The sequence below is a fragment of the Eutrigla gurnardus genome (assembly GCF_963514095.1).
Source record: "Eutrigla gurnardus genome assembly, chromosome: 6".
NCBI lineage: Eukaryota > Metazoa > Chordata > Actinopteri > Perciformes > Triglidae > Eutrigla > Eutrigla gurnardus.
The window spans coordinates 9,770,834-9,794,638 of record NC_139920.1 but is presented as its reverse complement, the minus strand read 5'-3'; the positions used below and the strand labels follow the sequence as shown (position 1 = coordinate 9,794,638).

The following is a 23,805-nucleotide window of genomic DNA, read 5'->3' as shown; positions in this document are numbered from 1 at the left end:
GCAGTCTTGCGGGATATGTGACTTCAGATTTCACGATTTGATGGGGGAGTTTACGACATCCCTTGTGGAGTTCGTGCTCTTCCCCTACCCTCCTCCCTTCATCCCATTCCAGCATTGTCCTCTTATGCCTCCAAGAGATAAATCCTTTTCATAGGCAGGCCAATGAAGTGAACCTACACCCTTATGAAAGGCTTTACTCACTTCCTGTAGTAGTGGCTCAAGGTTCAGGGGTGAGTGGGCTGCGCTAATGTCAACACTGCAGAGCTAGTGATTCTTTAGTCCAAAGCCCCTTAGGAAAACAACAGCGGGCAGAATATTACATTCGCTAAACTGGATGGTTCATGGTCCATGGGAATCATACCCTGCAGTAAAACAGAAAGCAGACCAGAGGATTCATTTAATCCTGTAGTTCATATGGAAAGTGGGATATCTCAGATATAGGGAGGGGATATATAGAAACAAAGAGGCCACTGCTTTGTATTTATTGGACAACTGTATTGAACATGCATTAAGTTTCATTATTGTCTTCCTCTGCTCCATTTTTTAATCTAATGGGGGACTTTGACTTTTATACGTTGACATGTGTGAGGTAAACTTCATTGCTTTTACTTTCTCCTGCTTCTGGAGAAACACAATTGTCCTGCATGCTAATACTGGGAACTCGACAAGTAAGGATGTGTATACACACACAGTGGAGAGGCTCTGTTTGTTTATCGTCGGAAATGGCTTTGTGGGAATATCAGATTTGTCCCTAACTGGCACACAGACTGACATCACTTCCTGTACCCAAATCTTGGCTCCCTGCCGCATTGGCCACAACCTTCTTTGGAAACAGAGGTGTTTATCTCTGCTACGATAGCAGAACACTGTGTTGATGAATGCTCCTTTTGGAAGTCTTTCAGTTTAAAATGTAAAGATAAAAATACATGGTTCACTTTCAACTTTTATGTGCTGAAAAAGGAGGTTTGTCGTAGACCAGAACTTTGAGAATAATTATTTTGTCTAGATCATAAGTGATTTATTCTATTTCTACTTTTATATTTAAAATATTTAAAATGTTTTAATGTATTGTATTTTTTTTCTTGTCTGAGGTGTAAACTATTGTTTTTAACTATTGTTCAGTCAAACCAAGGCATTTGAAGATGTCACCCTGGCCTTAAGAGACTTTAAAGGCATTCTTCTGTATTTTATGACATGTTATAGATCAAATGAAACAGTTGCACCCAGTGTGTGAAATACCATATGCTTTCTCTCTGACATCTTTCCCAGAATTGATGCATATTGAGTCCAGAGTTTGAACTGAGTGAAACCATGATGTCGAAGCAGAGATGGAAAAAACTTAGTTAGGTTTTCTAAACTACACAACATTTGCACAACATTGCGGCCCATTTGCAACAGCGCCACCTATAGAAGAAGGCCTTACCAGAAATAACTGGGTAAAATAAGAGGAAACACCGCAGAAACACCACAGACCCCGCGGTTGTCTGTATTGATATTTGTGAACAAATGCAATTTGAATACTACTGGACATAACAAGATTTTAAATCACAAATAATATTTTAAAGATTTTTTCAGAGAACCCTCAACATTCGAGGCTTTCAGGGGGTCTCAGACGTCTGTATTTTGCTTGCTGGTTGCAACCCTCATTTTGATAATATTTGTCTATTAATATTTAGACATCGAGACAAATATTTTTATTATCTGATGCTGATAGCAGTACATACATTCTTCAGTTTTTTTTTGATGTTCAAATTCTTAGTGAATAATTATTGTTCCATCCATAATGGCGGAGTAATCATAGATACTGCGTGACTAATGTAAAATGTGTGACAATATGACATCAGCTCTTCACTTCATAATGTTGGTGCTCATAAGGATAAATCCAGCAGAAACACAAACACAGAACACTTTGGAGCAGAACAAATGCATTGGCATTATTTATTTTCCTTTTGTTTCTTTAATTTTGTTCCTTTAATTCTTATCTCTTCCAATTCCACTGTTTCTCTACCCCTTGTCAACAACCGACCAGACAGAAACCCTTTGGAAAACTTCTTGACGACCACTAGTCTGCAGAATGTTGAAATACGATGAAGTTGCACTTTGAAAAGCTTATAGTCTTGTGTAAGGTGTAAAAATAAAAGCACTGCCAATCACCGTCCATATATCACATGCTGTAATAGTCTGGAATACAACAGACACAAAAGAAATATTAGTACTTAAATCATAGAAGAGGCTATAGTCCAAAAGGAGGCTGCCAATTGTGTGAAGTGTCTGTCTGGACCTCACATTGTTTAAATATATCAAAAGTGAGTATTTATACAGTCTCTCCCGCGTTAGTTTGGATTTACTATGTTCACTTCCTGTCTTACCTCTAACAATATCACAGTCAAGCCTTCATGCATCTTAGGCAAAGTAAATAATAATACAAAACTATCATTAATATCGTGTTACAGAAAATAAACTCCTCTCTTGTAATACCATATCCAGTGTTGCCCTTAGAATCAGTCTGTATATTTATTGCTAATCCCCCCCCAAGGCATAACTGAAGAAATAAACCTGTAAGTGGGGGTGGTTCGGAGAAAAAGAGGGTGATCAAGGTGCGTGTCAGCAACAAGTCTTTCATGTCCTTTTCCTCTTGTATAGAATGAGTCACACTGCGGGGAAGCCAGGTCGTGAACTGTGTAGGAACGGTCCAGCAATAAAAAAGTGTCACTGTGCCAACTTTATTCAGAGCTTATCTTCTTTCAGCGCTTCGCTTCACTTCAGTAAGCCTAGTTTGACTGCCATTCCCACTCCAGTATTTCAACTTTTTCAAATCTTTTAGCTGAAAATTTTCAGCAGCATGTGTCAAATCTTCCACCCAGAAATCTCCCTCCAGCTTCTCACTTTCACAGCCAAAGCCGCAGACCCCTTTAACACCAGATGTGGTTTTACACCTGTGACATTTGTCAGAGAGTTGTTGAAACTCTGCACTTCACTCTTTACAAGAAGAGCATTTACTGTTTGAAGCACCTTATAGTTGGATTGTGGACATACAGAGATGTCCCCATCTGATCTGCAGGATTCTGGATAGTGGTCGATAACACGCATCTTTTTAAATTTAACCCATTGTCTAAATTAAATCTGATCCTTTGTTTGTTTGCTCGATGCCAGCTGTCAGAAACTGTTACATCTTCCAACGCATACCACTCTATTGGGGCAGCACCCAGTCGAGTTCACGTTGGGTTTATCATCTTTAAGAGTTTCAGATCTTTCCCCGATTAAAACAATGTCACAGCTCCCAGCATGCTGAGCCGAAAAAGCAGATTTGAACATGTGAGACAAGTGTGTTGACTCTCCACAAGAAATTTGAAATTACCCAAATTGAAATGTTTATAACTTTAAAATACAATAATAAAAAAAAACAGATGATACAGTTGAAAATCATGCATCAGTTTTTCCCCAATCTTGGGAAATCTCATCTCACCACTCAATTCCAGTGTTTCGAATTCAATTTTATTTATAGTGTCACATAACAAATGTTATCTCAGGACACTTTACACATAGAGCAGGACTATAACACCCTCATGCCTTTCAGAGATGATGAAAAGCAGTCCCATCATCACCCAGGAGCAAGCATTGCAGCATGACAGTGGCTTTTAGGCAGAAATCTGCAGCAGACCAGGCTCCTGGTTCCATCTGCATTTGTTGTTGGTTGTAAATGAATATTAAACCCAGAAAGTACACTGCAATTACCTTTTCCTAATACATCATTTAAATGTAATCAGCTGAGGTTTGTCTGTAGCTTACCACAATGGAGTTGTTCAATAAATCTACCGCAATAATTTAGTACTGAGGTACTAAAAGCGGTGAGCTGCAAGCTACAATGGAGTCCAGATAGTTTTTGCATATTTCATTGTTATATCATCGTAGTTAAGGTTACGCTCTCGGCCGTTCATCTTTTCTACAGTTGGTACTGTCATCTCTCGACGTTTGAGAGATTACTGTTACAGCTGGAGGATCAGATTTAACACCAGATCTTGCTGTATCTGTTGGGTTAAGGCGGTATTTGTGGCCGAGTCTGCAGAGTGTCTGGCTGGACTTGTTTTTCAGGCGCATTGAACAACAGCGTCTCTCATTCCCCCGCTGTGGGCGTTTGGCCTGGCAAGCTAAAGGCACTAGTAGCAGCTGGACAGGACATACTCTGTACTCCATCGATGACTGAGGGAATATGGCGGGAGAGGAGGGGGAGACAGGAATGGGAGAGACAGGCAGACAGACAAGCTGATAGAAGACACAAAGCTGTGGCAAGGCCAAACGTTCTCCTCCTCTGGAACTGTTGAGGCTGATGATAAGAGCACATGTGATGGAGAGTTATATCAATTTAATCAGCTTTGTAACATCTTTATTATAATGGTTTATACCATTTATTATTCCGATTCAGAGGGTCAAGATTTGATTATTAAACGATTATCGATGCATCACAATGCATTTTGGATTTTGGATTTAAATATAATAGGAATTGTCTTGACTGGCCTGCACAGAGTCCTGACCTCAACCTGATAGAACACCTTTGGGATGAATTAGAGTGGAGACTGAGAGCCAGGCCTTCCCTCCAACATCAGTGTGTGACCTCACAAATACTCTTCTGGAAGAATGGTCAAAAAGTCCCATAAACACACTCCTAAACCCTGTGGAAAGACTTCCAGAAGAGTTGAAGCTGTTATAGCTGCAAAGGGTGGACTGACGTCATATTAAACCCTATGGATTAAGAATGGAAGTCACTTAAGTTCATACACGAGTCAAGGCAGGTGAGAGAATACCTTTGGCAATATAGTGTATTTATATAAATATATATATATATATCGGTATATAATTCTAAATCCCCACTAGTTGTCCCTAGAGGCTGCAGTCTTCAATAAACACCCCACAATCCTGAAGTATCGATTGAACCACCAGTAGTAAAAAACCACAACTATTTGTCAGTTTCGGTTTGTCATGAGACTGAATGACTACAGCATAAAAAAAAAACAAAGTACGGGTGCTCTAATTAGGATTTTTGAGGCACATCTACTATCGCTGGAAGCCATACCATCCGATGCCGATCAGCAATGTGAGAGAGCATTATTCATCGAATTAACTATTATTTATAATAATGTATCGAGTATTAAAATTATTTATTGGAAGATATCATGTGCAACATATGTCAATCTCGCTCATGGAGACATAACTTACAGCTCAGGTAAAGCCATTTTAGCAGCACATATACATATTTTTGGCTTGTTTTGCGTAATCAGATTTGCTCTTTTGATCGGCCTTTATAGAAACCACTGATCAAACTACTCCGAATGAATATCAACAGATAGACCAGTGCACCCTCAGTGGTGGCCATATCAGGGAAGTCACAAAAATCCTCAGGAATCATCTTCTGGGGACAATGATTTTCTATAAAAGGATTGTCATAAAAACCCAAGCCTGTATTTGTTGAGATTTTTGCAAATTATTGATACTTTCCTTTGTTCAGTTTAGTAACAACATGAAACTTTGAATGCCCTACTTTTCTATCCATGTGGTACCTTTTTCTCCCACATACCTCCCTTTTCTGCTGTGTCTTTAAGCAATAAAAAACTCAGATCATTGCCCCACACGTATTGTAATGTTTTGGCAGTCTCCCAGAAAGAACTGCTTTTTCTTTGTTTGTCTGGCAGTTGTTTGTTATTCTCCATATGTGAGGGGGGAAAAGTGAGTTGGAGTGCCCTTCGACATGCTTGTGGGAGTGAGGCTTGATGACATGGTTAGACTTCGGTCCTCTGGGAGGAAAAGGGAGGGGGGGTTGAGCAGGGGTTGAAATATTGATGCACCACAGGTTTTTGCCATTAAGCCTCGTCCTTTTATCACCATAAAAAGACCTTGCCATTCTTTTAATATATGTATGTCCCCAATAAGAGTTAATCTATCTGGGCTTGGAGTGATTCACAAGCAGCGAGAGACAGCACAAAGTTCAGGTTGAGACATCTGTCAAGGGCTTGGGTTTGTCTCAAGAGACAAATAAGGTAACAATAATGCCTCTGTTTTTTTTCTGAGAACAAGGAGAGGGGAGCTATGCCATATATAATCTCTGGCTTTACGCTCATGTACCATAGGTTTATTACACAGCACGGAGAAAACAAAGAGAAAACAATAGCGATGTGTTCTCAGCGACAACAAAAAAGGTTTCCCCCTAGCTGTACCCCGCTGTTGAGGCACCGTGTTTTTGGAGTCAGACGGGGGAGAATGGAGCGTTGTTATCTAACTGTCTTTCACCCGGACTAATGATTTCCAAATGTTCCATCTGATTGCTATTGGCAACACTTGCGTGTTTAAGGTGAAGTGTTTGAAATGTGAGCGGGGCCTTGGCTGGCACCAGGCGGTGGGGTTAAAACACAAGGTCTGACCCAGTGAAAGAAAACCCGGCCACGGACGCCCTCATGGTTTACACAACGCTGTAATGGGAGCGAGCTGTTCGGTGCCTCACTCGAACCTCAGCGCTGTGCTAATGTGCCACCCTGGCTTCACTTGAGATGGGTGGATACTTGTGTGTGTTTGCAAGTTACACCCTGAATGTGAGTAAGTGGGTCATACAGATGTAAAAACTTTAAAAAAAGTTGACAATAGCGAGATGTCAGGATGTGGCGAAGCATATTAAGCATCTAAAAGCTTGTGGCTGAAGAGGAAGTTCCATATCATGCAAGAGCAACTGTGGGTGTTAAGTGCCATCCTGTAAACATGAGTGAATCTTTGTTTGAGTCAAGTAGCCCAGACGTTCACAGATCACTGACCTGTTCATTCCAGCTGACTGTGAAGTAGACAAAACACTGATAGAGAGCCAACCGACTGAACTGCAGCGTCCGTGCTCCCTGCTGAGTGCTGCTTTGCCTGATCGACCGAGCTCAGTTACTGTTTTTGTAGTCGTGGCTGCTGTGATGTCACTGACTGAAATGAGAGCACCTGCTAGAGAGCAAATGGGATAATAGGCGTCCATCCCTATGAGTTTTTCTAGTGTGGAACCAATATGGAATTTCATGGCAAATACAGATAACGAACAGTTAGCAGATTTGATAACCGTTAACTTGACATTTGTGGCAACAAAGAATGTATTAAATGCATGAAAAACTGCGTAAATCCTCTGACGTGTTGTTTTTAGACATAACAGCAGTTTCCTCATTTGTTAAGATCTGGTTCCAGTTCAGATATCTTGTATAGTGAGACCCAAAGAAAGGTGGGCAGGAAGTGTACTGTACTCTTCCCACTGTACTGCAGTGTAGACCATGCTTTGTCCAGGATCTTGTCACATCTCCAAGGGGACCAATGAAGCCAACAGCTAATGTTTAGTTACAGACTTTACAAGACAGAGTGCACTTTGAGTGTGAAGTCTGGTTCCCCTCCTTAGTGATTTAAAGAAGGTCAGATTTGACCATAAAAGGAAAATAAAAAATGGTTGAAATTGCCTTTAGAGAATAATAATTGGAATGCAGTGTGTTTATTATATCACACATGTCAAACCAGCTTGGTCAGACTGAGAGACGCTTCATTGTCCAGAGGAAGAACCTACATGAAGAGGAGAAAAGGTGCATTTGCTGAATCATTAAGTTCATGCACAATAACAATACCGATATCAAAATAAATGTAAATTCCCATCAAATGGCCGTATACTGGAGTCGATTATTTCAGCCATCGGATATTACCGTGAACACTAGTGCTCAGACATAATTCACATCCACAAATCGACGTCATGGTTTTCATCCCTGCACGTATCGCAGCACATGAATCACACAGTGTTCTTCTCTCTGCTGCAGGGCCATTGTTTCGCAGCCCATGTGAGCTGCTGCCGGTGGGGGTTGGACACCCGGTGCAGGCCACGTTGAGGAGCTTCACCGCCCTGTCAGGCTGCGCGAGCAGGAGCACCACAAGCCTCCCTCAGGAGGTCCACATCATCAACCTGAGAGGACATGGTCCAGAGGGTCCAGACAACACCCCGGCTGAAGTGAGTCACCCTCAGTAGAATAAACTAACCTGGAGTTAAATACTACCACCATAGTGAACTCTTCAATAAAACCCTCAGGATTAGACTTTGAAACAACAAATGAAGAATTCAGCCATCATTACAGACGGAGAGTTAAGTATTGTTTCATCAACAATAAGAATACAGTCCAGTCCTTCCACGTCGTTTCATCTTCTTTATTGCTCTGTCTGATCAAGAGTGTGAGATCTGCTGCAGTAGATATTTCCACCGCCCTCTTGCACTATTTTTAACCAGTGACTGATAATGGCTGCCAGTCCCTTCCCCTGTTTACACTAGATTGGCACAAAATAGACGGCACCAGAGGCTTTTTGACTATGGATTATGACATGGCTGGTTGGTAAACTACAAGGCAGGAACATGTTCATATTTGTTTCAAGGTTCTTTCTGCTTTCTCTGTGCTGCACCTTTTACTTGCCCCTGGCATTTTGTTTTCAGTATTGTAAATCGTTGAAAAAACCCTCTCCCAGCGAGCAAGTTTTTGCAAGAGTTTTCATCGTTCATTCAAGAGAAGTATTTGCACCATGAACTCCTGTCTAAAATACATGCCTCTTGTGTGGAGCGGTTGATACTCAGATGAGGGTTATAAATAAAAGAGAATGGTGCAACACAGCTAACATGCTACGGGTCCATTTTCGACAATTCTCCGTTCCCTTAAAGGTAAGCATTGTCAGGACGGCTTGCTGATGGTCAACAGTGCACATTTGCCCATCAAAATTCACCAAATTTTAACTCGGTGTGAAAAATATGCAGATTTACTTTATCCTGCAAGCATAAAGTGCATTCATTTAGAGAGCAAACCTTGCCATTTTAAATGCTTATGTGTCCGAGCTTTAACACAGCATAAATATAAGTTGGATTTCCCTTTGAGATGTCTGTCACTGGATTGCTTTTCACAAGACCTCTCCATTTTTCTCTTTCAGAGGGTTTAGTTAAGATTATTATTTTCTTTCAGGCTCCCAACCCTTACTTCTTCCACACGTTTTATGGCAGATAACAGACATGTGGAGCCTTTAGTTACAACTTCTTTCCAAATCACACAACCTAGTTTAGTCGTTCCAAACCAGCTGATGGAAATATGACTAATTCACTTTTTTTTTTTTGCAATTTTTGCAACACTTCGGATTCTCCACTAGTTGCAGTAAAATCAAACTGTTTCAAACCTCTTGATCAGACAGGCTTACCTTACTTGACACACAACTCTCTAGAGGGTGAAAAACAAGGCGGTGATTAGTCGGTCGTTTAGAGAGGTGTTTCCTACCACTTATTTGTTTTGAGCAGGTCTCTTCAGAGCGCTCATTTAAACTGTCAGCACATCTCCAGATAGTGTTCCAAAGGTTGATGTCAGTTTTGAAACCGCTCCCTGTCTTCAGGTATTACAGAGCACGTCTCAGAGCAGGACTCCTCTGAGTTATAGCCATAGTTGGAAGATGAATCATGGGCCCACGGCCTTCAAAAACGCTGTATCTGGATTTTAAACTGTCCCATGTTCCCATCTCCCTCAGTCACAGCAGTGTGAAAAGCCGCATGTATGAACTTGCCATTGCAATTTTGCTGCTGATGTAGGCTTAAACGTTGCCAAGGCCAAATATACAGAAACACAGTGAGTATGCTGCATCAGCAGGTAAATACAGAGAGACTCTCTGGTTTCAGTGGCTCTGCTTGTTCTCAACTTAAATGATAGATTTTTGGGATCAAAACAATGAGAAGGATTTGTCTTCTGTTGTTGTTAATCCGTCTTGTTTAATCCACTGTCGAGGGGTTGAAGCCGTTTTACATTTGAGATTTGACAGATGTGATTACAGATTTGATTACAATCTTTGGCATCAAATAGGACTGGAGGTTATTTCAGCATTGACACTGCAGAGAGCAGAAGACACAATGCAAAAGATGCATTGTAAAAGGAACGTACATGTAACCACTTTTAAGTTGTTTTTCCTCTTTGATGTAAAGTAAAAGTTTACTTTCCATTGTCTGACAGACACGTAGTGATTTGTTTCACACACAAGGGAAAAAATCATACAGTTATGCATCTATTATATTCTGCATGTAACTGAAAAATATTTTAGTTTTATAGATGATTTGGAACAATAAAACAGGGACTCTTTATTTTCAATTGGACCCACGGAATTTATCAGAGGAAAAAGTTATGTTTTTATTCCTATTCAGGGCTAATGTGTATGACATCACTGCATGTTTTCAGTCCCTCTGAGCCCAACGTACTACTTGCAAACTCCTGCCATGTCGGAAGGTTTCGTTGTGTTTCATCGACAGTAAGTAGCTACATACAAACTGAATTGGGTTTTATTTTCAGACCAATGGAGTGGCCAGTTATGGGACGGATCACCAAGTGAAAGACAATACAGTCTATACATTAGGGATCTTTTTCTGTTTTTGACACTTAGAAATGACGCTTCAGAAAGTCAAACAATTATTATTATTATTATTATTTTGACATTTCTGCTTTACGAGACTGACTGAAAAGGCAGGTGAGAGGGGATAACTTGCACCAAAGGTCCCTGGGCTGGACTTGAACCCGACACGCTGCAGAAAGGACTCAGCCTTAATGGTATGCGCTCCACTGGGCGCCAGAGGAAGTCATACAATCTGGACCAGATTTATACTACTGTTGAAGCTGTCTCAACCCTTGAAACTGGCTGTCTCAATCTTATTTTCACTTCCCTCAAAAGACCGTTCTGCTGGTATTTGTGGACCAAATAATGGTTCAAGAATACAGTCAATGGGTCAAAACTGTTTTTTTAATGCTTTTTACATTTTGTAAAGTTTGTTTATATTTCTGGATTTTAGTAAAATAATTGGACTTTGGATCTGAATTTTTTACATTGTTAATCGTATTCCGTCTTACCAGATGTCTGGAATAATTAGCTCCGTAAATGACAACTCACAACATAACTGTAATAGATAGTCCTGTAAAACCTTCTGTGAAATCCATCTCTCCACGTCAATTTATCCAGCTGTTGGTAACCCATCACCTCAATGGTCAAGTGAGGACTTTTGCGGAGGAGGCAGACATCCAGCTGTCTGTTCGGCTGCCTACAGCCTCGGCTGCTGAAGGTCACTCTCGCTCTGGTTGAGATTAGCAACCGTTCCATGAGTGCAGGTTGTGATAAGATAAGATCCCCACGCTGGTCCTTGATTGTGTCCCACCTGGGTCGTGGGCACAGATCGGCCTGTTCTGACTTCCTCTTAGTAAGCCCTTACCCTTCAACGAGACTGTTGGAGGCCAAGCAGCGCGTCAGACGGTGGCCTCGTTGACACATCCTGCTCCTGATCGTCTTTCATCAGCAGGAGGTGATAATCCAGTGAAAACGTTTAACATCCTTGGGCACATTTGGGCAACAGGCTGTGAAAAAGGTACATAGTGCTCAACCATTTATCCTTGACCAATGTGAGTCTAAAGGATGAAACTGAACAAATTGAAAGCAAGTAAAGTTGAAAGTAAGGAGGGTTTATCTCTTCCAGTGGAAGGTTTCTTGAACGTACCTTCTAAAAACAAACTATGAAACTTGACAGCTATACTTCTCTTTAAATGATATTCCACTAAAATGAGTTTCACACTCAGCGACACTGTTGGCTCTGAAAACTTTATATCCTGCTGCTTTGCAAAGGAAAATATGAGTAGTCAGTTTAGATTCACAGGAGTGGATGCATCCCAGTTTCATAAAACATTCACATAAAATCATAATCCATTTCTCCTCTCCCATTTTATACCAATCACTCATATCTTTGCTAAAATAACCGACATGGTTAACCAACCAGTGACTCCCTACTCAGGATCTGGAAGCACAAGCCTTGACCAGGTAGGAGCATCAATCTGCCATCGCACATGTTGTGAACATGGACTAATGCGGACAAAGGGGATCACATGCTCTATTTCAGACTTCGTACACACAAATATCCTGCAGCTACGACTTGTGAGGGCTGCTTCACATCTCCTTCACATCCATGTGTGAAAGTCCGTATTTCCAGTGAAGACGTGAGAGCAATTAATTGTTTCCTGTCTGCACCAGTGAACCCATTCAGTGTGGGTATTAACTAAGGGGTACGAGCTGTTATCCACAGAAAGAAATGCACAGCTGGACCTGACTCAGAATACACACTCTGGCTCCCGGCCAATCTACACAGCACAGCTGAGTTATTAAGTGCAACAGAACACCTCAGTAGTGACTGTGCATGGAGCTACGCCTGGGATGTGCTCACATTTAGAGGGCTCGCAGTCACCGTAGAATAATACGACAGAAGGAGAAAATATGATAATTAGTCATTCAAGTAGCCTTAACCTAGAAATACCTACAATAATATTTTGGACATTACTCTAGTGATGTACAAGCCATGTGCTCAAAACTGCTGAGGTGAAAGTCAGTCTGTGTTTAATGCTGTATGGTTGAGGCTAACACGGAGTCCTGGAAAAGTGTAATTTCATTTTATTGTTCTTGATGCACCCCTAATTAAAGTATGACCTTTAGTACCACTTTTATTAAATAAAGGTGTTGCTGATTTAATTGAATGAGAAACAGCTGTCAGTCTCTTGGATCAACATGAAATATTGAATTTGGAAACGGGTTCAGACTTCTTTGGCAAGCATTCCTCAACAGAAATGAAATGACTAAAGTACAGTTTCCCAACAACTGGGCTCAAATAGAGTATTACGGTAATTGCAGCCAATTAGCGAGCGATTCCGCCTTTATTATTGCAGCACTGAAACATTGTTGTAGGAAAGCAAATTATGTTTTGATGCAACACCCTGATGAAGTCAGAAAATCACATCATCCTTCAGTCTCATTTTACTTCCCCCTCTACGGTACATTTTGCTGTTATTTCATGTACATTTGACCAATTTCTCAACTCGCATTACTTCAACCTAAAGTTTAATTTCGTTTTAAAGGTTGCACATGTTAAGCTGCAAGCTTTGAAAGAGACTTAAGAGTCTAATCAAGTCAGTTTATTTTATATATTTGAAAATGATAAAGCTGGCAACGGCAGCCACAAACATACAGCTTAGTTTTTACTGAAGTCAAGGGATTGCTATGTTTGGTTGGTTAGTTTGTTTCTTGGTCAGTTGGTTGATCAGTCCACCATTCTGGTCCAGACTGAAATAGCTCAAAAACTATTGGAGTGATTGTGATTAAATGCTGTACTGACATTTATGCTTCCCAGATGATGTGTCATAATGACTTTGGCGATCCCCTGACTTTTGCTCTAGTTCCACCACGAGGCTGTTGAATGACGTGTTATGACATTTTCCACATTCACTCAGGTCCTCCTCAGGTTAGAAATTCAATTATTGCAATACTTTGTTTTACGACCAAATAATGCACATATGTCACTCCAATCAGCCTCAGCCGTAGCAAATGTTAGCGTGCCAACACGGTCAACTAAGATAGCGTACGTGATAAAAATTATATTTGCTTAACATCAGAGGGTTTCTCATTGCTGTGTCATTGTTAGAAACGTCTGATCAGTGAGTATAATGTTTCCGGGGTAGTTTTTCTCCTAGTCACTGGTGCATAGGCACTCTTAACGGCAAATAACTGTTAGAAAAGCACAGATGGATTTAATGTCTTAAACAATAACTGCATTCCACTTTCATTCCACCGCTCACATGAACAATATATATAATTTATTCCTTATGTTATTCACATTTGCCTGAACAATAGAGTGATGATTTCCTCAGCTCCCGTAGTCCTGATCAAAGCAACAAAAGCACTTTTCTCTCTTTTACCCAGCTGGGCCTCTAAATAAAAGACAGCCGATGCTGGATTAGGACTAGTAAACGGACTGTTCTGGGCTGGCAGGTCATAGTAAATCCTGGAGTGCCAGGTTGGGGCTTTGTGTGTCTGGTAGTGATTTCTTCAGGTAGAATGGTAGAATCATTTTCACAAAATTCAATATAAAAAAAAAATTTGACGAGCAAGAGAACAAATGAGAGTTGCAGTCAGAGGGAGCTGTGCTGTAGACCAGCCTTGCTGCTCAAATTTCATCCAAGCTTTAAACCCCTTGGGGTTTTAAGGCAAAATATCTCTCTGTCGGTTGGCTATTGACCTGAAGGTGTTGGTGTTTTGCCACTTAAGCTCTACCAAAACAATGACCTCATCCCAAAGTGTTCTCTGCTGTTCCCCCAGCTTTGGTTCACTGGTGTAGGTATCAAGTTTGAACAGTTTTCCATATGTTCCTTCTGTCACATGCTGAAGTGGCTTTTGCACCGTGATAACAAACCACCACCTACACATGTGCATTGACGCAGAGCTTGGCATTATGGAAGACACCTAGTTCCCCAGCCACTGCAAACCGCAGAGCAAAAGTAAGCAGCTGGAAACAAGAGGCCTGTCTGGGGAAACAGTCGGGTGATAGGGTAGAAAATAAACATACGGGGACGGTGATATCCCAAATCTGCCATCTTTCTCTAATCAGCTTACTAAAGGCAAACATCAAACACAGCCACTGGCTCCGAATCAGGGTGAGGCAGAGCAGATGATTGTTTTATCAGCTGGAATTCGTGGATATCTTTCGCTGTATGAGTGACTAGCTGGAGGAGCTCACTGGGCACAAACAGCTGGCGAGAGCACAGTGTCAGATAAGAGTGGAGCTCACACACAAGACTGTTATTGCTCAGCAGGACATTTCTTTCTTCTTCTGGTTCTCCTGGTGTGTAAATACATTTCATAATAAAGGTAGAACATCAGAAGTCAAAAACATCGGCCCTTGCTCAGTGAAATTGAAGTGATATTACAAACCATTACTTGTACCTGCCTACACAAATATTACCAATGACATTGCATCATCAGTTCAAACCAAATTCATACCCTAACATAACATTAGTATATCAATGAATCTAAAATAAAATCCAAATAAGTGAGTAAAACTTACATTTATGTTTGCAAAAATGTATTTGCATTTCTGTTCTGTTCATTTCATCAGTGTTATCTGTGTCCGTCCTCGCGACCCCGTCACCCCGTCACCCCGCCTCCATGCCGTGTTATTTTCCTCAGCATGTCCTGCCATTCTGCCATAACACTCAAAGATTGCTATCCAGAGCTCCCGTCTCACTTTGACGTCTTTCCAGGCCTCTTTTCTTGCAGTATGGCGTTGAGCCGAGTGCAGACTGATTACCATCACAGTGGAAAGGCTCCAGGTAGCATCCCCATCGCACTCAAATATGTGGGTGGCACTGATAAGAGCGGCCAACAGGGTTTTGGTCCGGCTCCCCTATGTACACCCTCAGTGATCCAGAAAGAACCAAGATCCAGACAGACAGACAAGACGTACGCACATACGTGCACATCAGATAACACCGTGTGATTGGTCCCAGGCCGCGAGCCGTTCTCCTCCTGGAGCCATGACTTCTCAGCTCTCAGCCGGCCCGCTTTGTTCTCAAATTTTACAATCTTGGATATCAAGAACTATTTTAACTTTGTCCTATTTAAAACATGCAAGCCCGTTTTTGTTATTCAGACATTGCTGTTTTTCATGCCATAGAATAACATTGCCCTTTCTGTGATTATTATTTCCTGGGAGGGAGAGCGTGCTCCTAGATTGGTCCTACTTTGTTGGCTAATTAAAGGATGTTTTGGGTTTTCTCTGAATCAACAGGGATCATCAGGCTCTTAATCAGCTCTGTCAATAAAGGAAGCTGCAAGGACACAGAGCAGCGCTGATACTGAGCACTGACTGCATGACGTCTGCTGGTTATACTGTCGGGCAGCAATATTGTGAAAGTGTTGCATTACAATGTGTATGCACGCTGTTTATGAAGCGCATGCAAAACCTGAGCGTGATTTAGTTGACTTGAAAGGTCATGAAATTGCCACCACATGCTCAAGGCAGGACAAACAAATCAAGCATTGCAATTATAGTGTCATGGGCATCAGTACTTTATACAGCTAACCATCTGTTGTACAATTACGCTTGTGTGTGATTCATCATTTGGGCTGTCTTTCCAGTTGACTCTGAAGCTGATTTAGAGCTTAAAGTTGAGGCAGTATTGTTTCTTTTTGAACATTTCCATTGTTTACACATGCTTCCAATACTAATGGTATGCTCTGTGACGGGTCTCGCTTATCCTGCTACAGCTGTCGTCCCTTGTGTGGAGTGTAATTCCAGTAACGTGATAGGTCTAGACAAGCCTCCATCCGTGGCTGCTGGTAAATGCACCCCACAACTGTAATGGACACTGGACCCTCAAATCCCTGTGCCAGCCTTCTGATAATCAATCAGGCGTGGCCTCCTGGTCCCAGCAGTCCGTCTCCGCAGGGTCCCATGAAGGTAGCTAGAAGAGGGACAACCTGATCCCAGCAAACCCCATTAGAGGCACTTGGATGCCTGGTGTTCCTGCACCTCTTCTCTCCACACCATGGCTGTGTGAGGGAGACCGTGGTTACACTTGTCTTTACAATGCAACTTTTGTCTTCTGATCACGCCAGGCCTCACTGTCTGTGTGCTCCAACATCGGCTTTTGCTCACATTGGGATCCAATCAGCCAGGCTGCATGTGGAGGTGGTCTGGCTCGCATTGAGTTTGTATCTCATTGAAGTGTGGACAGCCTGTGCACGATCAGGACTATTGCATCACCCCCCCTCCCCACACACACACACACACACACACACACACTCAGAGGAATGAGAGCAAAGGGAAGAGATGAAGAAAACCGGGGCTGGAGCACAGCTGAGACCTACAGCCTGAGTCCTGTTAAGTTACTACGGATGAAAACCCTAGATTTCCTGATTTTGTTGCCTCAAAATAAAAGATCTTAAATAGCAAAATAATTGGGGACTTTTATTCTGAATAAGTTAGAGAAAAATATGTTTATTGGCTGAATGATGCCGTCATGACAATGCCCCACTGTTGTCAATGTAACATAGTCAATCACCATCAGATTGCACTGAAGTGTGAACATATGCGGGCACAGCTCACCTCTGATCTGGCTCATCTCAGAATCAACATTGAAAAGGCAAGTGTAACAATGGCCGTGGTCTGTTGCCATTCTTACCATGACGGCATCTCCGTGGGCAGAGATGCACACCAGCTGCTGAGTCCTGACCCCCGCTCACATTGTGCAACGTAGCTCCGGTCAGACCTGATCTAGCTTCGGGTTATCACTGTTTACTGGCTAAAACCTTGAATAACAGCAGATAATTACCATAGTAATTCTCTTTTTGGCCATCAGTGCCTCTTGGCGCTTCCTCTTCTCTGCACTCTGTTTACTCCTGTGTTTTCAGGTGACTCACGTCTTCTGGAAATGTTTCTGTCTGGTTTTAAAATTCCTCTACTTTTACAACTCTCTCCCTCCGTCTCATTCTTCTTCAGCCTCTCTCTCCCTTCACTCAAAGCCAGGGCCTCAAAGCCAAGCCAGGTATGATTATATCTTGGTTGTTGTTATTCTCAGAGGAGCGATGAACATGCTTTTTCCAGTCTGGACTAAGGAGGAAGCAAATATGCTAAAAAAAAAAAAGAAAAGAGAGAAAGCAATCATTCTGTTTGTTTGGATCACCATCCAGTTTGCTTCATGAATACCTATTGAGTAATTTCTTCCACTTTTATTCTCTCAGAGGGATTTTTTAATGGCTTTCATGGGTTCATCACTAAACACTCGTTTGTGATGCTCTCCTCCGGGGCTTACATCTGTGGAGGCCTGTTAATTAGGCTTTGATGCTTCATGTTCTCTCTGTCTATGTTGCCTGTCTCTGGTTAAATGGCTTCATGCAGAATCAATAGTGACAAGTCTTTGAACTCAGACAATCTGCTGAAAAGAATGGATGGGAGTCTGGCATATAGTTGGCTTGGAGGGAGTGTGTGAGAGAGACACTGAGCAATATTTTTTCATATCTTTCTGACTGACAACATAATTGCATTTTTTTCTTTTGAATTATAGCTATTGTCTAAGAATCAAACTGCAGGCCTGTGTTTATGCTCTGTGTAGCTCAGAGTACTGTGGGCATGTTCAGGTCTGAAGTGCATTCTTAACCTTGGAACAGTAGTTGAAAGAAAAACTCTCACCTGAAGGTTCATTTGGTAGCTTTGATGGAGCGTCCAGTCGTATCACATCAGCAGCAGCAGTTGTCATTTTTGTACATAATTTAGAATTTTTTATTCTATAAGCAATTAAATGTTAATTTTAGAAAGCATGGTTGTTTGCTTTTTTTGGAGATGGATTATTCCTATGAAGCCGCAGGCAGTTATCTTAGCATAAAGACTGGAAATAGGGTCAAACAGCTCACCTGGCTCAGTCCACCTGCCCAACCAGCACCTCTGAAACTCACACATTAACATGAATAACATAATGTCTCTCGATTTATGGTTTTTGTAGGGAATTACCAGCCACAGACTCCAGGGGTTTCTGCTTCTTTCTTAGCAACCCCACAATAGGTAGATTAAAGATAATCTATAATAAACCTATTTTATAAAATGTATGTATGTATATCTGAAGATGGCTATTAATACCATTTACAGCTCTGCTCTGCAGCTGCTTGAGCTTCACACACTAACAGGATGAGGTGCGTCACCAAAACCTGGATGCAAGAGATTTTAATGTTACAAGTTCCGAAAATGATATGATATACTTAAAACAATTGACTGGAAGATTCAGACTACTGTCCAGCAGCATTATCAACATTATGAGCCACATTATGAACTACTTAACGAGCAGGTCATGTACTTTATCTTGGTAACGACTCACCAATCTGTTGGTCTTTGTCTCTTTTAAACATCGTACTGATACAGAATGGATTCACATTCTGTGGTGTAAATAATAACACAAGAACATATTATTCCAACAAAGAGTCACTAGGCATTATCGCTGTATCTACGGCAACAGTCAGGAATGTCATTCATCATCTGCAGGAATTAATAATAATGAACTTCAGTGGCTACATTTGCTATTTGCTGGTGACAGAAGTCAGCAACATCAATCCGATCGACTTCACGCAGGTGCTGGGCTTTTGGTCTGTCTGACTAACTGAATGCTGTAAGAAGACTTGAAACTAGAGATTGAGACCATTAACTCATGTTAACAATGTTTAATGATATTATTAATTATTACTAGTGAGAACTAGGGTCATTTTCTCATAAACTTCTATACAATCAGTAATTCCTTGTAACAGAAACATGGTTATGGTTTCTATTAACGCCGTAGATCTTCATCTTGGTCATAATCACCCCTCATACACATCCAAAAATGTATCAGTGTAAATGTTCTCTACGGTTTTTCATGGTTCAGATACTCTTAATGTGAAACTGTCGACACATTTTTACAATCACCATCATGATCATTCCAGATCATTGGTTTCATTATTAGCTTGGAAGGCCAAAGGCTGTATGTATTGGGAAAGGGGAAGGGCTAATGTTTTCACGAGCTGTGACTGATTAAGTTACCATAGGGTTTGTTTTATCATATCATTTGAATCCTTATGGGTTGAATTAGTGATGTGCAGGCTTTTACTGGTGACACACAGGACGGGGCTAATATGATTAGTCTGGGAATACAGATGGGAGGAAGTTTGAAGAAGAGTGTCACACAGATCACTGAACCCTCCGGAGAATCACGTCTCATCAAAGCGAGAGAGAACAATTGAGAATTTTTAACAACTTCTACGTAAATGGCAATGTTACCAATTAAGAAGTTCTGTTTAAAAGTTGTGCTCATCTGCAGGGTGATGGAAAGCAGGATCCTTGCTCTGAGTTCAGAGCATGCTCAGGCCATGACCCACCTTGACTAGATTTGTTCCAAATGGTCCACACACGTCTAACACTGGCAACAAGAAAACAAGTTTCCCAAAACATCAAGTTTGTTTTCCGCCGTCTCACTACCAGACTGTGAAAATCAATTCTAATAGCAGTCTGAAAACCAAAGGCATAGTTGCATGCTGTAGAGATGGTAACAGAGAACCGCCACTTACTCTTTTTTCCTCCACTAACAAAGACTCCACTGTGTGAAAGTTCAGATCCCGCTGAGGCTACATATCAGAGCTATGCAAGTGCCTTTTAGGGAGAACACAGCAGGCCGCCTTTGTGAGTTTATCAGCAAAGCGAGTACATAAACAACCACAAAGCCTGATAAAGAAGAACAATCCTCAACAATATAGCACTGCAATTCCACCAGGATAGTAACCGTATTTTTAGATATGTGTCAGCGAACATGAGGAAATCAAAGCTTTGGCATCGGCAGTGTAGCTGTGTGAAATGCAGTCATGTGATGTTCTGTGAATTCTCTGTTTCTGCCTTAATCTCTTCCTCACCCTATCGAACCTTAACCGCTGTTTTATCCCTTTTTGTGACTTCAATCCCCCTCCTTTTTGCCTCACCAGGTTGAGCTGCATCTGAAGCCGATCCAGTCTTTGCTGCGTCACCAGAAGCCACTGGTCTTAGTGCTCAACTCCCCCCAGCCACTGATCTGGAAGATCAAGAACGAGAACCTGGCCCTGGGCATTAAACGCACCTTTCATGTGAGTCCAGCATCACTAAAAGCCTTGAAATCCTACTTCCTAAAACGGTGCCTTCATTTCCTCACAGGCGAGAGCGTATTTCCATTTCAGTAGCCTCCTCACAAGAAGTCTCTCCGTGATGAGGGTGCATGCATTCACGGTCTTTGTGGTGAATAATGTGCATGCACATACAGTGGTTCACAAGGTTTCATCAGTGCATTCTTATTTAGCCACGGCAGTTTTCTGCTAGCATTTGCTTTCATTTTCTTCTTCTTTCTATCATTATTTTGCCAAACTCAAACCAATACCAGTCCCTCGCATTGTGGCGTGAAATGAATTGATGTAAAAAAAAATGTTATGTGCTCGGTCAGCTTTATTCACACGATATAACCACAGGGCCGTATCCCCGCCGCCTCCCTGCCTCCCGCCTGTTAACAGTCCTGTTGATAGCTTGGCAGCTGTTCAAATCAGACAGGGCGTATCCGTACACCACGAAAACCCTAACAACGGGGAATGTGTGGTAGCAAACACTAAACCACTGAAGCAATGCTGAGTAAGGTGTCGATCCCTCACCCTCCGATATTTGCTGAAATCCACAATTGTATTGCCAATTTTTTTTGTAAATAATGATAATCTTAATAGCTACATTTGATGTCCAATTTGAAACTGAGCTAGACACTCATTGGAAAAAGGAATTGTCATCGCTGACTTAAAGTGAGACTACGTAGCTTCTGCAAAACAGCAGCCGTTGTGGCCACACATGGTAGTTACAGGAAAATGGCACATTCAATCTGCCTTAATTCTCTTCATGGGACTTTTCTGTGATGCTAATATATAATGTAACAGGAGCACATGGATAGAATAAGTATAACATCTAGCAATACGACCCATTAAGGTCAAGTTTGCTAATATTAGCCATCATAAGCTACACTAGACCAAAAAGGGCTGTAGCAGTATTAAATTGATAAAAAAAGTGTCTTTTGTCAACAAATTCAACTTTTAATTTATAAGAGAAACCGGGTGTTTACTAGTTCTTTTATAAATGACATTGTCTCATGTTAAAGTTGTCAGCAATACCAGCAGAGCTCAACAGAGTTAGAACCAGAGTACACATGTGGGAGGAAGAGGCATATCTGTGATTGGAGCCCGGTCCCCTGGAGAGCCAGCCTTTTTTAGTAAAGGTACCAGGGGGCCTCGCTGGGAAACTTAATAAAAAATGTAAAACCGGACTCCTTCAGTGCACATGTTCAAAGCCTGTGTATCACATGAGAAAATCGTGCCAAAATAAGACCCAGAAGCCTCAGCCTTGGCTTAACTATACTATATTGTAATGAAAACTTTTTTTCTAAGCCTTTATATGCTCCGAAGGTTTTTCTGTATTTTTGGCTTCCCAGAAGTAATCATTTTCAATTGTATGTTAACACCACAGCATTCTCGAAGAATGCGGTATCAGGTGCACGAATGATTCCCATATGCGCTGCAGTGTTTTCCTGCTTACCTCTCACGTGCAAAGCGTCCCGTCGTGAAAGCCAATGTGAGTCGGAGAAAAACATTTATGGATTCTGAAATCCTTATTTGTCATAGCTTAATAATATGTCTTTGAGACCACAGAGCTTATCTGACATGTGACTTCAAGTGGATACATTAGTGAATAATCACCTCTGCATTGGGATTACACTAAAAATATGCATAGGCTTCTGACTTTCACTCATCTTGAAAGCAAATTTCTATTTTTAAGAGAAGAAAATCTTCAAGATAACTTCAACTATAGACAACTACATGAAGACATGAGGCCTAAGTACTCCTTTCAATTATTATATCCCGTACTAATGGAAATAAATGCTCTCATGTCAAAGGAAATGGCTGCGTTTCATGCAGATGGATGTGTGTCTGGCCTGTTTGTGTTTTCCTAAGCTGTGATAGTGTGTGGCCAGTGAGATGGGTGTTTCTGTGGAGACCAGCAGGTCAGCATCACAGCAAATGCCTCCCCTTGTCAGTGGTGGCAGACAGAAAACAGCTGACAGCCATCATGAAAGCCTGTCCAGAAGTCCAGACAGAGCTGTTGCTGTTTGTCTAATGATGTGGAACATCAGTGCTTTTGCAGAGCAAGGAGTTTTAACTTCCTGAAGGCTGCCCTGAATACACGTTACATCTCTGTATAAGGGGGATGTAATAATTTACAGTAGCAACACATGCTCAGATGTTTATCTTGCTGAAACAAAACTATGTTTTCTCAGACAAAACTGAGGTATTAGCTTCCTCTGTTGGCTCGTCAGTGTGATACGTGTCTGACACATGATGATATTCAAGTGGGGAGAGGAGAGATAAAGGGAACGTTAACGGTGAAGAAGGAGGGCTTCTGCAGTCAGACAAAGCTGAGCTAATAACTGTGACTGACTGCAGAGGCCCCCGCTGAACAAGGTGTTAAGTATTTTGTGTTTGAGTGACAGCCCTGAGCTTTCTGGCGGTACGGGCTGTCCGTATCTTATCCTCCAGCCTGACTGCACATGGCCGTAACCCAGAGGAGTCCCTGGTTCTCAGGTTCGCTCCACAGTGACACCTCCTTAACATGCCACACAGCTCAAATACCACACAACATCCTGCCAGGAGAACAGCCACCGAGCCAACAATGATGTCATCACGTATTTTGCGCAAAGGGTCCGCAAGTTGTCACGCCGCTTTCTCATGCAATTATGACTTTTTGCAACTAGTGCCAGGCTTTTTGGACATGACTGAAATACTGATAAAAGCAAATCACTTGAATTAGAAAGATGGTCGACTCATTTTTAAAAGCTCAAAAACAGAAGATCTTAAAAATCGACATTTGAGCAATAATATTTTACCTTTATTGATTGTATGAAGGCAATAAAGTATTCCATGAATATTTGATATGCGATATGAGCAGTTGCATGTTTGGTCTGTGGCTTCCGCTAACACTCATTGACATCCCGCTTCATATTTAGTTGTACGCCCCCTGGTGTTTAATAGGGACACTGCAAGGAACAACACATTGAGCATAAACAACTGTGTGTACACTGTTAGCGTAGCCTGAACACGTCTCCCCCCCCCCCCCCCCCCCCCGCCACCATCACCACCGCCCGCCTATTAAGCTAGCGTTAGCTCCACGAGTTGGTTGCAAACAACATCTCTGGGTGACTTTGTAAGTGTTTCCTGTCTTCTTTCATAATGAGAACTGTGTAAAAGGAGTCTAAAATATGCACTTGATGACTACAGTCATTATATCGCACTGAGTCTGTGGCTTAAGGCTATGTAGTCATCATCCTTATGACTGGTAAGGATGCTGACTGATAATCAATGATCGACGTAGAA

General features: G+C 41.7%; 1 protein-coding gene across 2 annotated transcripts in view; it reads left to right on the top strand.

Moving 5' to 3' along the window:
- tgfbr3 (transforming growth factor, beta receptor III) overlaps positions 1-23,805 on the top strand; it is a 62,014-nt gene that overhangs the window by 8,728 nt on the left and 29,481 nt on the right. For both annotated transcript variants that reach the window (XM_084010677.1, XM_084010676.1), the window contains exons 2-3: positions 7,815-8,002; positions 20,359-20,496. In XM_084010677.1, the coding sequence (XP_083866803.1) occupies positions 7,815-8,002; positions 20,359-20,496 (326 nt within the window). The remainder of the gene's footprint in view (positions 1-7,814; positions 8,003-20,358; positions 20,497-23,805) is intronic.